The sequence below is a fragment of the Oryzias latipes genome, chromosome 9 (assembly GCF_002234675.1).
Source record: "Oryzias latipes chromosome 9, ASM223467v1".
Lineage (NCBI taxonomy): Eukaryota > Metazoa > Chordata > Actinopteri > Beloniformes > Adrianichthyidae > Oryzias > Oryzias latipes.
The window spans coordinates 32,792,248-32,810,407 of record NC_019867.2 but is presented as its reverse complement, the minus strand read 5'-3'; the positions used below and the strand labels follow the sequence as shown (position 1 = coordinate 32,810,407).

General features: G+C 50.3%; 1 protein-coding gene across 3 annotated transcripts in view; it reads left to right on the top strand.

Moving 5' to 3' along the window:
* The window catches only part of anxa3 (annexin A3), a 36,008-nt gene extending 20,446 nt beyond the window's left edge, over positions 1-15,562 (top strand). For all 3 annotated transcript variants that reach the window (XM_023958902.1, XM_023958904.1, XM_023958903.1), the window contains 9 exons: positions 11,192-11,305; positions 11,414-11,504; positions 11,581-11,660; positions 11,844-11,900; positions 11,987-12,080; positions 12,158-12,253; positions 12,333-12,391; positions 14,257-14,379; positions 15,216-15,562. In XM_023958902.1, the coding sequence (XP_023814670.1) occupies positions 11,192-11,305; positions 11,414-11,504; positions 11,581-11,660; positions 11,844-11,900; positions 11,987-12,080; positions 12,158-12,253; positions 12,333-12,391; positions 14,257-14,379; positions 15,216-15,275 (774 nt within the window). In that variant the 3' untranslated portion in view covers positions 15,276-15,562. The remainder of the gene's footprint in view (positions 1-11,191; positions 11,306-11,413; positions 11,505-11,580; positions 11,661-11,843; positions 11,901-11,986; positions 12,081-12,157; positions 12,254-12,332; positions 12,392-14,256; positions 14,380-15,215) is intronic.
* The last annotated feature ends 2,598 nt before the right edge of the window (positions 15,563-18,160 follow it).

Below are 18,160 nucleotides of genomic sequence, written 5' to 3'. Positions count from 1 at the left end.
ACGACACGTCAAACCGCACGTCAAACCACACGACACGTCAAACCGCACGACATGTCGAACCGCAGGACACGTCAAACCGCACGACATGTCAAACCGTACGACACGACAAACCGCACGACACGTCAAACCGCACGACACGACAAACCGCACGACACGTCAAACCGCACGACATGACAAACCACACGACACGTCAAATCGCACGACACGTCACACCGCACGACACGTCAAACCGAATGACACGTCAGACCGCACGACACACCGCACGACACGTCAGACCGCACGACACGTCAAACCACACGACAAACCACAAGACACGACAAACCATACGACATGACAACCCGCACGACACGTCGAACCGCAGGACACGAAAAACCGCACGACACGTCAAACCGCACGACACGACAAACCGCACGACACGTCAAACCGCACGACAAGACAAACCACACGACACGTCAAATCGCACGACACGTCACACCGCACGACACGTCAAACCGCACGACACGACAAACCGCACGACACGTCAGACCGCACGACACGTCAAACCGCACGACACGTCAGACCGCACGACACGTCAAACCGAATGACACGTCAAACCGCAGGACACGTCAAACCGAATGACATGTCAAACCGCACGACACGTCAAACCACACGACAAACCGCACGACACGTCAAACCACACGTCAAACCACACGACAAACCACAAAACACGACAAACCATACGACACGACAACCCGCAAGACACGTCAAACCGCACGACACGTCAAACCGCACGACACGTCAAACCGCACGACATGTCAAACCGCACGACACGACAAACCGCACGACATGTCAAACCGCACGACACGACAAACCGCACGACACGACAAACCGCACGACACGTCAAACCACACAACAAACCACAAGACACGACAAACCATACGACACGACAACCCGCACGACACGTCAAACCGCACGACACATCAAACCGCACGACACGTCAAACCGCACGACATGTCAAACCGCAGGACACGACAAACCGTACGACATGTCAAACCGCACGACATGACAAACCGCACGACAAGTCAAACCGCACGACACGTCAAACCGCACGACACGTCAAGCCACACGACACGACATACCGCACGACACGACAAACCACAAGACACGTCAAACCGCACGACACGTCAAACCATACGACACGTCAAACCGCACGACACGTCAAACCACACGACAAACCGCACGACACGACAAACCACAAGACACGACAAACCATATGACACGACAAACCGCACGACACGACAAACCACACGACACGTCAAACCGCACGACACGTCAAACCACACGACAAACCGCACGACACGACAAACCACAAGATACGACAAACCATACGACACGTCAAACCGCACGACACGTCAAACCACACCACAAACCGCACGACACGACAAACCACAAGACACAACAAACCGCACGACACGTCAAACCACACGTCAAACCGCACGACACGACAAACGACAATACACGACAAACCATACGACATGTCAAACCGCACGACACGTCAAACCACACGACAAACCGCACGACAAACCACAAGACACAACAAACCATACGGCACGTCAAACCGCACGACACGTCAAACCACACGACAAACCGCACGACACGACAAACCACAAGACACGACAAACCATACGACACGTCAAACCACACGTCAAACCGCACGACACGACAAACCGCACAACAAACCACACGACAAACTGCACGTCAAACCGAATGACACGTCAAACCACACGACACGTCAAACCGCACGACACGACAAACCGCACGACACGTCAGACCGCACGACTCGTCAAACCGCACGACACGTCAAACCGAATGACACGTCAAGCCGCACGACACGTCAAACCGCACGACACGTCAAACCGCACGACACGTCGAACCGCAGGACACGTCAAACCGCACGACATGTCAAACCGTACGACACGACAAACCGCACGACACGTCAAACCGCACGACACGACAAACCACACGACACGTCAAACCGCACGACACGTCAAACCACACGACAAACCGCACGATACGACAAACCACACGACACGTCAAACCATACGACACGTCAAACCGCACGACACGTCAAACCACACGACAAACCGCACGACACGACAAACGACAAGACACAACAAACCGCACGACACGTCAAACCACACGTCAAACCGCACGACACGACAAACGACAAGACACGACAAACCATACGACATGTCAAACCGCACGACACGTCAAACCACACGACAAACCGCACGACAAACCACAAGACACAACAAACCATACGGCACGTCAAACCGCACGACACGTCAAACCACACGACAAACCGCACGACACGACAAACCACAAGACACGACAAACCATACGACACGTCAAACCACACGTCAAACCGCACGACACGACAAACCGCACAACAAACCACACGACAAACTGCACGTCAAACCGAATGACACGTCAAACCACACGACACGTCAAACCGCACGACACGACAAACCGCACGACACGTCAGACCGCACGACTCGTCAAACCGCACGACACGTCAAACCGAATGACACGTTAAGCCGCACGACACGACAAACCGTACGACACGTCAAACCGCACGACACGTCAAACCGCACGACACGTCAAACCGCACGACACGTCAAACCGCACGACACGTCAAACAACACGACAAACCACATGACAAACCGCACGACACGTCAAACCGCACAACACGACAAACCGCACGACACGACAAACCGTACGACACGACAAACCGTACGACACGTCAAACCCTACGACACGACAAACCACAAGACACGACAAACCGCACGACACGTCAAACCGTACAACAAACCCCACGACTGTCAAACCGCAGGACACGTCAAACCGAATGACACGTCAAACCGCAGGACACGTCAAACCGCACGACATTTCAAACGACACGACAAACCGCACGACACGACAAACCGCACGACACGTCAAACCGAATGACACGTCAAACCACACGACACGTCAAACCGCACGACACGACAAACCGCACGACACGTCAGACCGCACGACTCGTCAAACCGCACGACACGTCAAACCGAATGACACGTTAAGCCGCACGACACGACAAACCGTACGACACGTCAAACCGCACGACACGTCAAACCGCACGACACGTCAAACCGCACGACACGTCAAACCGCACGACACGTCAAACAACACGACAAACCACATGACAAACCGCACGACACGTCAAACCGCACAACACGACAAACCGCACGACACGACAAACCGTACGACACGACAAACCGTACGACACGTCAAACCCTACGACACGACAAACCACAAGACACGACAAACCGCACGACACGTCAAACCGTACAACAAACCCCACGACTGTCAAACCGCAGGACACGTCAAACCGAATGACACGTCAAACCGCAGGACACGTCAAACCGCACGACATTTCAAACGACACGACAAACCGCACGACACGACAAACCGCACGACACGTCAAACCGAATGACACGTCAAACCGCAGGACACGTCAAACCGCAGGACACGTCAAACCGAATGAAGCGTCAAACCGCAGGACACGACAAACCACATGACAAACCGCACGACACGTCAAACCGCACAACACGACAAACCGCACGACACGACAAACCGTACGACACGACAAACCGTACGACACGTCAAACCCTACGACACGACAAACCACAAGACACGACAAACCGCACGACACGTCAAACCGTACAACAAACCCCACGACTGTCAAACCGCACGACACGTCAAACCGCACGTCAAACCACACGACACGTCAAACCGCACGACACGTCGAACTGCAGGACACATCAAACCGCACGACACGTCAGACCGCACGACACGACAAACCGCACGACATGTCAAACCGCACGACACGACAAACCACACGACACGTCAAACCGCACGACACGTCAAACCGAATGACACGTTAAGCCGCACGACACGACAAACCGTACGACACGTCAAACCGCACGACATGTCAAACCGCACGACACGTCGAACCGCAGGACACGTCAAACCGCACGACATGTCAAACCGTACGACACGACAAACCGCACGACACGTCAAACCGCACGACACGTCAAACAACACGACAAACCACATGACAAACCGCACGACACGTCAAACCGCACAACACGACAAACCGCACGACACGACAAACCGTACGACACGACAAACCGTACGACACGTCAAACCCTACGACACGACAAACCACAAGACACGACAAACCGAATGACACGTCAAACAGCAGGACACGTCAAACCGCACGACATTTCAAACGACACGACAAACCGCACGACACGACAAACCGCACGACACGTCAAACCGAATGACACGTCAAACCGCAGGACACGTCAAACCGCAGGACACGTCAAACCGAATGAAGCGTCAAACCGCAGGACACGACAAACCGCACGACACGACAAACCGCACGACACGACAAACCGCACGACACGTCAAACCGAATGACACGACAAACCGCACGACACGACAAACCGCACGACACGTCAAACCGCAGGACACGTCAAACCGATTGACACGTCAAACCGCAGGACACGTCAAACCGCACGACACGTCGAACCGCAGGACACGTCAAACCGCACGACATGTCAAACCGCACGACACGTCAAACCACACGACAAACCGCACGACACGACAAACCACACGACACGACAAACCATACGACACGTCAAACCGCACGACACGTCAAACCACACGACAAACCGCACGACACGACAAACTGCACGACACGACAAACCACACGACACGTCAAACCGCACGACACGTCAAACCACACGACAAACCGCACGACACGACAAACCACACGACACGACAAACCATACGACACGTCAAACCGCACGACACGTCAAACCACACGACAAACCGCACGACACGACAAACGACAAGACACGACAAACCATACGACATGTCCATCCCCACGACACGTCAAACCACACGACAAACCGCACGACACGACAAACCACAAGACACGACAAACCGCACGACACGTCAAACCACACGTCAAACCGCACGACACGACAAACCACACGACACGTCAAACCGCACGACACGTCAAACCACACGACAAACCGCTCGACACGACAAACGACAAGACACGACAAACCATACGACATGTCAAACCGCACGACACGTCAAACCACACGACAAACCGCACGACACGACAAACCACACGACACGTCAAACCGCACGACACGTCAAACCACAAGACACGACAAACCACAAGACACGACAAACCATACGACACGTCAAACCGCACGACACGTCAAACCGCACGACAAACCGCACGACACGACAAACCACACGACACGTCAAACCGCACGACACGTCAAACCACACGACATGTCAAACCACACGACACGTCAAACCGCACGACACGTCAAACCACACGACAAACCGCACGACACGTCAAACCGCACGACACGTCAAACCACACGACAAACCACAAGACACGACAAACCACAAGACACGACAAACCATACGACACGTCAAACCACACGTCAAACCGCACGACACGACAAACCGCACGTCAAACCGCACGTCAAACCGCACGACACGACAAACCGCACGACACGACAAACCATACGACACGTCAAACCACACGTCAAACCGCACAACACGACAAACCGCACGTCAAACCGCACGACATGACAAACCGCACGACACGTCAAACCACACGACACGTCAAACCGCACGACACGTCAAACCACACGACAAACCGCACGATACGACAAACCACACGACACGTCAAACCATACGACACGTCAAACCGCACGACACGTCAAACCACACGACAAACCGCACGACTCGACAAACGACAAGACACAACAAACCGCACGACACGTCAAACCACACGTCAAACCGCACGACACGACAAACGACAAGACACGACAAACCATACGACATGTCAAACCGCACGACACGCCAAACCACACGACAAACCGCACGACAAACCACAAGACACAACAAACCATACGGCACGTCAAACCGCACGACACGTCAAACCACACGACAAACCGCACGACATGACAAACCACAAGACACGAAAAACCATACGACACGTCAAACCACACGTCAAACCGCACGACACGACAAACCGCACAACAAACCACACGACAAACTGCACGTCAAACCGAATGACACGTCAAACCACACGACACGACAAACCGCACGACACGTCAGACCGCACGACTCGTCAAACCGCACGACACGTCAAACCGAATGACACGTTAAGCCGCACGACACGACAAACCGTACGACACGTCAAACCGCACGACACGTCAAACCGCACGACACGTCAAACCGCACGACACGTCAAACAACACGACAAACCACACGACAAACCGCACGACACGTCAAACCGCACAACATGACAAACCGCACGACACGACAAACCGTACGACACGACAAACCGTACGACACGTCAAACCCTACGACACGACAAACCACAAGACACGACAAACCGCACGACACGTCAAACCGTACAACAAACCCCACGACACGTCAAACCGCAGGACACGTCAAACCGAATGACACGTCAAACCGCAGGACACGTCAAACCGCACGACATTTCAAACGACACGACAAACCGCACGACACGACAAACCGCACGACACGTCAAACCGAATGACACGTCAAACCGCAGGACACGTCAAACCGCAGGACATGTCAAACCGAATGACACGTCAAACCGCAGGACACGACAAACCGCACGACATGTCAAACGACACGACAAACCGCACGACACGACAAACCGCACGACACGTCAAACCGAATGACACGACAAACCGCACGACACGACAAACCGCACGACACGTCAAACCGCAGGACACGTCAAACCGATTGACACGTCAAACCGTACTACACGACAAACCGTACGACACGTCAAACCCTACGACACGACAAACCACAAGACACGACAAACCGCACGACACGTCAAACCGTACAACAAACCCCACGACACGTCAAACCGCAGGACACGTCAAACCGAATGACACGTCAAACCGCAGGACACGTCAAACCGCACGACATTTCAAACGACACGACAAACCGCACGACACGACAAACCGCACGACACGTCAAACCGCAGGACACGTCAAACCGATTGACACGTCAAACCGCAGGACACGTCAAACCGCACGACACGTCGAACCGCAGGACACGTCAAACCGCACGACATGTCAAACCGCACGACACGACAGACTGCACGACACGACAAACCACACGACACGTCAAACCGCACGACACGTCAAACCACACGACAAACTGCACGACACGACAAACCACACGACACGACAAACCATACGACACGTCAAACCGCACGACACGTCAAACCACACGACAAACCGCACGACACGACAAACGACAAGACACGACAAACCATACGACATGTCCATCCCCACGACACGTCAAACCACACGACAAACCGCACGACACGACAAACCACAAGACACGACAAACCGCACGACACGTCAAACCACACGTCAAACCGCACGACACGACAAACCACACGACACGTCAAACCGCACGACACGTCAAACCACACGACAAACCGCTCGACACGACAAACGACAAGACACGACAAACCATACGACATGTCAAACCGCACGACACGTCAAACCACACGACAAACCGCACGACACGACAAACCACACGACACGTCAAACCGCACGACACGTCAAACCACAAGACACGACAAACCACAAGACACGACAAACCATACGACACGTCAAACCGCACGACACGTCAAACCGCACGACAAACCGCACGACACGACAAACCACACGACACGTCAAACCGCACGACACGTCAAACCACACGACATGTCAAACCACACGACACGTCAAACCGCACGACACGTCAAACCACACGACAAACCGCACGACACGTCAAACCGCACGACACGTCAAACCACACGACAAACCACAAGACACGACAAACCACAAGACACGACAAACCATACGACACGTCAAACCACACGTCAAACCGCACGACACGACAAACCGCACGTCAAACCGCACGTCAAACCGCACGACACGACAAACCGCACGACACGACAAACCATACGACACGTCAAACCACACGTCAAACCGCACAACACGACAAACCGCACGTCAAACCGCACGACATGACAAACCGCACGACACGTCAAACCACACGACACGTCAAACCGCACGACACGTCAAACCACACGACAAACCGCACGATACGACAAACCACACGACACGTCAAACCATACGACACGTCAAACCGCACGACACGTCAAACCACACGACAAACCGCACGACTCGACAAACGACAAGACACAACAAACCGCACGACACGTCAAACCACACGTCAAACCGCACGACACGACAAACGACAAGACACGACAAACCATACGACATGTCAAACCGCACGACACGCCAAACCACACGACAAACCGCACGACAAACCACAAGACACAACAAACCATACGGCACGTCAAACCGCACGACACGTCAAACCACACGACAAACCGCACGACACGACAAACCACAAGACACGAAAAACCATACGACACGTCAAACCACACGTCAAACCGCACGACACGACAAACCGCACAACAAACCACACGACAAACTGCACGTCAAACCGAATGACACGTCAAACCACACGACACGACAAACCGCACGACACGTCAGACCGCACGACTCGTCAAACCGCACGACACGTCAAACCGAATGACACGTTAAGCCGCACGACACGACAAACCGTACGACACGTCAAACCGCACGACACGTCAAACCGCACGACACGTCAAACCGCACGACACGTCAAACAACACGACAAACCACACGACAAACCGCACGACACGTCAAACCGCACAACACGACAAACCGCACGACACGACAAACCGTACGACACGACAAACCGTACGACACGTCAAACCCTACGACACGACAAACCACAAGACACGACAAACCGCACGACACGTCAAACCGTACAACAAACCCCACGACACGTCAAACCGCAGGACACGTCAAACCGAATGACACGTCAAACCGCAGGACACGTCAAACCGCACGACATTTCAAACGACACGACAAACCGCACGACACGACAAACCGCACGACACGTCAAACCGAATGACACGTCAAACCGCAGGACACGTCAAACCGCAGGACATGTCAAACCGAATGACACGTCAAACCGCAGGACACGACAAACCGCACGACATGTCAAACGACACGACAAACTGCACGACACGACAAACCGCACGACACGTCAAACCGAATGACACGACAAACCGCACGACACGACAAACCGCACGACACGTCAAACCGCAGGACACGTCAAACCGATTGACACGTCAAACCGTACGACACGACAAACCGTACGACACGTCAAACCCTACGACACGACAAACCACAAGACACGACAAACCGCACGACACGTCAAACCGTACAACAAACCCCACGACACGTCAAACCGCAGGACACGTCAAACCGAATGACACGTCAAACCGCAGGACACGTCAAACCGCACGACATTTCAAACGACACGACAAACCGCACGACACGACAAACCGCACGACACGTCAAACCGAATGACACGTCAAACCGCAGGACACGTCAAACCGCAGGACACGTCAAACCGAATGACACGTCAAACCGCAGGACACGACAAACCGCACGACATGTCAAACGACACGACAAACCGCACGACACGACAAACCGCACGACACGTCAAACCGAATGACACGACAAACCGCACGACACGACAAACCGCACGACACGTCAAACCGCAGGACACGTCAAACCGATTGACACGTCAAACCGCAGGACACGTCAAACCGCACGACACGTCGAACCTCAGGACACGTCAAACCGCACGACATGTCAAACCGCACGACACGACAAACTGCACGACAAGACAAACCACACGACACGTCAAACCGCACGACACGTCAAACCACACGACAAACCGCACCACACGACAAACCACACGACACGACAAACCATACGACACGTCAAACCGCACGACACGTCAAACCGCACGACACGACAAACGACAAGACACGACAAATCATACGACATATCAAACCGCACGACACGTCAAACCACACGACAAACCGCACGACACGACAAACCACAAGACACGACAAACCGCACGACACGTCAAACCACACGTCAAACCGCACGACACGACAAACCACACGACACGTCAAACCGCACGACACGTCAAACCACACGACAAACCGCACGACACGACAAACGACACGACATGTCAAACCGCACGACACGTCAAACCACACGACAAACCGCACGACACGACAAACCACACGACACGTCAAACCGCACGACACGTCAAACCACACGACACGACAAACCACAAGACACGACAAACCATACGACACGTCAAACCGCACGACACGTCAAACCGCACGACAAACCGCACGACACGACAAACCACACGACACGTCAAACCGCACGACACGTCAAACCGCACGACACGTCAAACCACACGACACGTCAAACCGCACGACACGTCAAACCACACGACAAACCGCACGACACGTCAAACCGCACGACACGTCAAACCACACGACAAACCACAAGACACGACAAACCACAAGACACGACAAACCATACGACACGTCAAACCACACGTCAAACCGCACGACACGACAAACCGCACGTCAAACCGCACGTCAAACCGCACGTCAAACCGCACGACACGACAAACCGCACGACACGACAAACCATACGACACGTCAAACCACACGTCAAACCGCACAACACGACAAACCGCACGTCAAACCGCACGACATGACAAACCGCACGACACGACAAACCGTACGACACGACAAACCACGTCCCTGTGGTCACAGTGGGCAGCAGCACAGACATGCACCATGACAAAAACCAACACGAGCAGTGAGAAAACGGGCATCAGCAGTTACAGCAACACACACACTGACTCATATACAACTCCTACACATTCTTAGCAAATGGGAAGAAAACACACAAAGAAAACTTTATTACAACACAAAAGAACGTTGTTAAAGATGAGGAGGAAAACATCAAATTGATCATTGATTTGATGTGCCAGTGATGTGAAAGACAGAAAATCTGAAGGCAGGTGATCATTTTTCTGCCTTTTCTGAACTTTTGTATCTCAGACGTTACTAAAGGACCTGAAAGACGAGACAAGTGGAGACTTCAGAAACCTGCTGGTGGCTCTGGTGACCCCCCCTGCAGAGTACGACTGCCATGAAGTGATGAGAGCCATCAAAGTCTGGGTTTTGTTTCTTTTCCAAAGCAGCCACCCTCTAGAGAGAAATGCATTATACCACGTGTTTGTTTGACGTTTCAGTAGAAAGAAAGTCATGCTGTGTTTGCAGGGAGTTGGAACAGAAAGAAACACCTTGGTGGAAATCTTTTCCTCCCGGACTAACCAGGAAATCAAGGCTCTCAGTGAGGCCTTCTTCAAAGGTCAAACAAGGCAGAATGGACTGTTGTGTGTGTTCTTAAAGGAAAGTCATATCAAATGTCACGTTTTTCTCCACAGAAACTCAGAAGCAGTTGATTAGTAAGCTGGAAAAGGAGCTTTCTGGGGACTTCTCCAAGGCTCTTCTCCTCCTGGCTCAGGTTTGTTCGGGCAGCAGAAATGTGTGTATTTGTGTAAGGGTGTGACTCAAAAGATCCCAGAGATGCACACTGCTCACAACTGACGACACAAAAATATTTATTCGGAGGAACTGTGTGGAGTTTGCATGATGTCTTGTCGTAAAGAAAAGCTGGAAAATGACTCCTTTCATGCTTGGTTTCCAGGGCAACCGGGAACCGGGCACCAAAGCAGATGTGGAGAAGGCCAGGGAAGATGCCAAGGTGGGGAGTTACGCAAGACCTAAGATCCAGAATGCGTCTCAGTTCTTAAGGAGCTGCTGCTGAACGTGCTGTTTTTGTCCTCCAAGACTCTTTACAGTGCAGGGGAGAAGAAATTGGGCACAGATGAGGCCAAGTTCATCGACATCCTTTGCCGAAAAAGCATCCCCCATATCAGACAGAGTACGTACAGAGTTCATTGTCGACTTTTACAAATCTAAGAAGACTCTGACTCTTGTAAGCTCTTCAATCGTCAACAGTCCTCGTTGAATACAAAAACATCAGCGGGAAAACGCTGCAGCAAAGCATCGAGGCAGAGATGTCGGGGAGTCTGGAGAAGCTGCTGGTGGCCGTTGGTGAGTTGATGAGGTCACTGAGCCGCAGATGCAGATTTAGTCACCGTCTGACTGAAACATGCTGCTCTTCTGTCAACAGTGAAGTGTGCGGAGAACCTGCCAGCTTATTTGGCTGAATGTTTGCACGACAGCATGAAGGTGAGTGTGTGGCTGCATCCATCAGTAGCATCCATCCGCTGCATCCATCAGTGGCATCCATCCGCTGCATCCCTCAGTCACATCCATCCGCTGCATCCCTCAGTCACATCCATCCGCTGCATCCATCCGCTGCATCCCTCAGTCACATCCATCCGCTGCATCCCTCAGTCACATCCATCCGCTGCATCCCTCAATGACATCCATCCGCTGCATCCATCAGTCACATCCATCCGCTGCATCCATCAGTCACATCCATCCGCTGCATCCCTCAGTCACATCCATCCGCTGCATCCATCCGCTGCATCCCTCAGTCACATCCATCAGCTGCATCCCTCAGTCACATCCATCCGCTGCATCCATCAGTCACATCCATCAGCTGCATCCCTCAGTCACATCCATCCGCTGCATCCCTCAGTCGCATCCATCCGCTGCATCCCTCAGTCACATCCATCCGCTGCATCCCTCAGTCACATCCATCCGCTGCATCCCTCAGTCACATCCATTCGCTGCATCCATCTGCTGCATCCCTCAGTCACATCCATCCGCTGCATCCCTCAGTCACATCCATCCGCTGCATCCCTCAGTCACATCCATCCGCTGCATCCCTCAGTCACATCCATCCGCTGCATCCCTCAGTCACATCCATCCGCTGCATCCCTCAGTCACATCCATCCACTGCATCCCTCAGTCACATCCATCCGCTGCATCCCTCAGTCACATCCATCCGCTGCATCCCTCAGTCACATCCATTCGCTGCATCCATCTGCTGCATCCATCAGTCACATCCATCCCCTGCATCCCTCAGTCACATCCATTCGCTGCATCCATCTGCTGCATTCATCAGCTGCATCCATCAGTCACATCCATTCGCTGCATCCATCTGCTGCATCCATCAGTCACATCCATCCCCTGCATCCCTCAGTCACATCCATTCGCTGCATCCCTCAGTGACATCCATCCCCTGCATCCCTCAGTCACATCCATTCGCTGCATCCATCAGCTGCATCCATCAGCTGCATCCCTCAGTCACATCCATCCGCTGCATCCCTCAGTGGCATCCATCCGCTGCATCCATCAGTGGCATCCCTCAGTCACATCCATCCGCTGCATCCATCAGCTGCATCCCTCAGTCACATCCATCCGCTGCATCCCTCAGTCACATCCATCCGCTGCATCCCTCAGTCACATCCATCCGCTGCATCCCTCAGTCACATCCATCCGCTGCATCCCTCAGTCACATCCATCCGCTGCATCCCTCAGTCACATCCATCCGCTGCATCCCTCAGTCACATCCATCCGCTGCATCCCTCAGTCACATCCATCCGCTGCATCCCTCAGTCACATCCATCCGCTGCATCCCTCAGTCACATCCATCCGCTGCATCCCTCAGTGACATTCATCCGCTGCATCCCTCAGTCGCATCCATCCGCTGCATCCATCCGCTGCATCCCTCAGTGACATTCATCCCCTGCATCCCTCAGTCACATCCATCCCCTGCATCCCTCAGTCACATCCATCCGCTGCATCCATCAGTCACATCCATCCGCTGCATCCATCAGTGGCATCCATCAGTGGCATCCATCCGCTGCATCCCTCAGTCACATCCATCCCCTGCATCCCTCAGTCACATCCATCCGCTGCATCCATTAGCTGCATCCATCAGCTGCATTTTGCACTTGACTTGTTTTGTTGGGTGAATTTGGAAGCTGGTTGTTTTTAAAAAGCTCGACGCCTTCCTTTAGCCACGCAGCTTAGCTATCATAGGCTGAAACCCTCATCAGTGGAGTTTTTTTCAGGGGAAGGTTTGCTAGACAACATAGCTTTGGATTGTTCTTGATAGACTTTTGTCTTGTGCTCTTCTGCAGGGCGGTGGAACCGATGAGTCCACTTTGACCCGCATTATGGTTAGCCGGTCGGAGATTGATTTGCTTGATATCAAAACAGAATTCAAGAAACTCTACAACTACTCTCTGCACTCTGCACTCCAGGTGACTTTTGCTGCCATGGTTTTCCCTAAAAGCTGCAGACACTCTTGCACTGAGGAAAGAATCAGCTGTGAACCAGCTCTACAGCAGTGGTCCCTAAAACCACGTCCCACTGGCCGCAGTTTAGGGACCGCTGCTCTAGAGCTGAGCTTCAACACCACATTAGTGTCGTCTTTTTCAAATGTTCTTAATGAAAACCTGCTTTGATTAAGTCAAAGTTTTCAGATAATCCGTGATATGAACTGAACGACAGCTGATCTTCATAAATGTTTGGGTTTGCAATAAAACAGATGTAAAACAGTTACTCCTGAAGAAATACAAGACTACCATAAAAAGTGAAAATTGATCAGAATTGATGAAACCCATTTTCTTAAACTAAAATGACTCTAAGGGAGACCGAATGTAGTAACAACAGTTTGAAGTTCATGTCAGTCTGTTCCAGAGAAACCTTGCAGGATCTTCAGGACTTTCTACAGATGAGTTATTTTTCTGCTCCTGCACCAGTGAAGATATCCAGTAATATGATGCTACCACCACCGAGCTTTACAGTGGGGTGTATTTTAGAAATGAGCATTTTAAAACTAAAGTTTTATTTTCATTCTATTGAGGTGTAAAGCACCTTATTGAGGACAAAGTCCTTCTGAAATAAGAGACAACATAACATTGTCCTGTTGTATTTTTTTGGGTTAGCTAGTATTTAGATTTCTTGCAGTGACACATGTTGGTTAAACAGAAACCAGTTGTTGGGCAGAAGCTCCAGTGGTCGATGGACACCAACGCTTCAGCTCGGTTCTGTTGTGTCCCAATTGTTTATTCTGTGATGTCTCTTTACCTTTCAGTCAGAGGTTTCTGGCGACTACGGTGACTGTCTGAAGGCGATCTGTGGAGGAGATGACTAGGACAAATGCCATCCCTTCCTCAGACGATGAAGAAACCAGCTTTTCCTGTTTCCCTTTGCTTCACGGAAGTGATGCCTTTGTCGTGTTTTTCATCTTCAAACTATGATTCATGAGATCCCAAAACAAACCAAAGTCACTTAAGAAGGAAAAAAATCACGAGACCTCAGTTTTATTTGAGTGTTGTGGACTTACAGTTTTTCTCAGTCGCTTTAGTACAATTCTCAGATCAGAATGAAATTCCCAAAACTATTTGTTCAATCTTCACATCATGATGTCACTTGTGCACATCATATCAGCAGTTTCTCACTTCTTTGAACAAGTTGCAATTGCTTTGGTACATCCATGCAAATGATTATGTACAATTCTCTGCTCTTTGCTACATTATCAATTGTTTATGTCATGTTGATCAAAATGTATCATATAGTTCACTGTGCAATAGTATTACTCCTCAAAACACCTAGTCATTAGTTCATCGAATAAGTCATTAACTGCAAAATGGTTGACCAAGTTGTCATAATTTGACAGACATATTTCGCTGCATTGCAAGAGAGGATATTCGCTGTGATGTGGATGAGAATTTGTGGCCTAACATACAGGAACGACAAGAGGTGTAGGAAGACCACTCCAGTTCCTACTGCACTGCCTGGACTGTTGGACAGAATATTGTCCCATCTCTCTTTGTGTTACTGTTTGCAGTGGGTTTTTTCTATGTTGGTATGACATGGTCTGTCAACAAATTACAATATGAACAGTAAAAGTGTAAATGTGAATCTTGTCCAGTCTCTGGCAATCAAACAAAAAAGCTGTAACTTCCATTTTACAATAATTGTCATCCAAACTTTAGCCATAGTTTCCATCAGAACCTCCCTCTAAAGTACACAGTTATATTGACAACATGACTAAGTCATTTGACCGTCTTGTTCGTAGACAATGACACAAGGACTTGACATTCTGATGGCACTGACATGTTCAATGACATAAAGACTTAGTTTTCAGAGATGAACTAAAGATTTTGAGCAAGTTACAGGCTTTTGCAAGAAATCCATAGTGTTTTGCTGTTTGTACAAATTGTTTTGAGAAATGCACACACGTATTTGAAAACTTCAATTCTGATCTGAGAATTGTACTAAAGCGACTGAGAAAAACTGTAAGAATGAATAAAAAGCCAAAAAAAAATACAAAAAAAGAAAAAGAGAAGCACTAAGAAGAAACCAGTTTGCTGGGAAAAAAAAGTTGAAGAGTTTTAAGAGTGGAGTTTAAAGAAAAGCTTACAGAATTTCTGTGGATGCAAACAAGGAAGATGAAGGTTTTTGATGAAGATGCATCTGCCTGTCACAGATCCAGCTGAATGCTGTTGTTGTGCGTGGACAGGATGAATCTGCTTCTATGTTGTCAGTATAACTTTAGCTCCCATAAAGAACAGGCTTGCTGCAGTGATATTTGACCCGATTTTGGATCCAATTACAAGAACAACAACATTTTTCCTTTAAGACATGTACTTTTCTGCTACTTTTACTTTTTGAATCAAGCATTGTTTAAAACAATAAATGTGCTTACATTTGAAAATGGACTCCAGTGTTTTAAACTTCCTTTTTTTAGTGCAAGGGGGCTGTACAAAAGTATTATTTAATATTTTATTCGGGACGAGCTGTTGTAATTTAGGCGTGTTGCATGAATGCGTTTCATTGTACTAGTGACAATAACCCTGTAGATTGATTGATCTATGGATCTATCAATCTATCTATGTGTGCTTTAAATAAAGATGGACTTTTAAAGTTAGACCATGGTCCCTGACTAACCCTAACCGTGACCCATACAGTAGCATTGGTGCTAAAACACTCACCCTCTCATCTTTAGTCTAATCCTCCTATTTTGCATCCAACTCTTTCTTTTTTAGTCTCAGTTTTAATCCTAGAGTGTATAGGAGAACTGGACTGAGTGGCCCCTCCTCCCTGGCGGTCCAAACAGGAAGTACCCGCTGGATCCAGGAAGCCAAAATCCCGTAGACGTCTGTAGAGAAATGAACAGCTGTTACTCAGTCCTTCTATTGGTCAGAAGAACCGTTCTGGATCTGATACCTTTTTTAACATCTTCTTGAAAATACTCATTTTTTTCACATTTTTTCTTTATCCCAACTTATTCAAGTCATAAACTCACCAAGATGCCTCAGTAAAAGTAGGTGGAGTCTGCTGGCTCCTACCTTGAACATTTAAAATGTTTAATTGACAGATTGTCCTTAGCCCGCTTTCACTGGAAGGGGTTTGGTTTCCAACAAGCTCACTCCTGATTGACCACAGTAGTTGCTTTTGAAACTTGGAGCAACTTGGACCAATCACTGTTTACCTACGTTGTCTGGCTCCAACATGGTGGTGTCCGTGTCATAGAAAAATGGCGACTGGATTGACTTCATTTGGTAGGAACCAGAGGTAAGACATTTTCTACGGGTGACCTCACACTCACGTTCTTTTATACAGTCAATGGCTGCTACCCGATTCTTGAGCATTTACACAGAGTTGGAAGAGTCTTGGTGTGAATTGTTGAAGTGATGCAAATCTGGTGGATCTGGCTCCAGACTTTTTCTTTCACATCTCTATTCCGATAGATCAGGGGTCGGGAACCTATGGCTCGCGAGCCATATATGGCTCTTTTGATGGTCACATGTGGCTCGCAGACAAATCTTTAATTATACTTTTTTTTTTTTCATTAGACCAGTCCTCGGCGCGATGCGATGCCAGAGGCGCGCAATAGTAGCGGTGCTTAGAGAGAGAAATCTGCGCCAGCACTTTCAGTTTACTATTATCTATTATTTCACAGAGTTTGTACAAGCTGAAAACCTGTGAATTGCCGTGGCTAAAACTGCGCGCTCCCGTCTCTGAGAAAGAGCG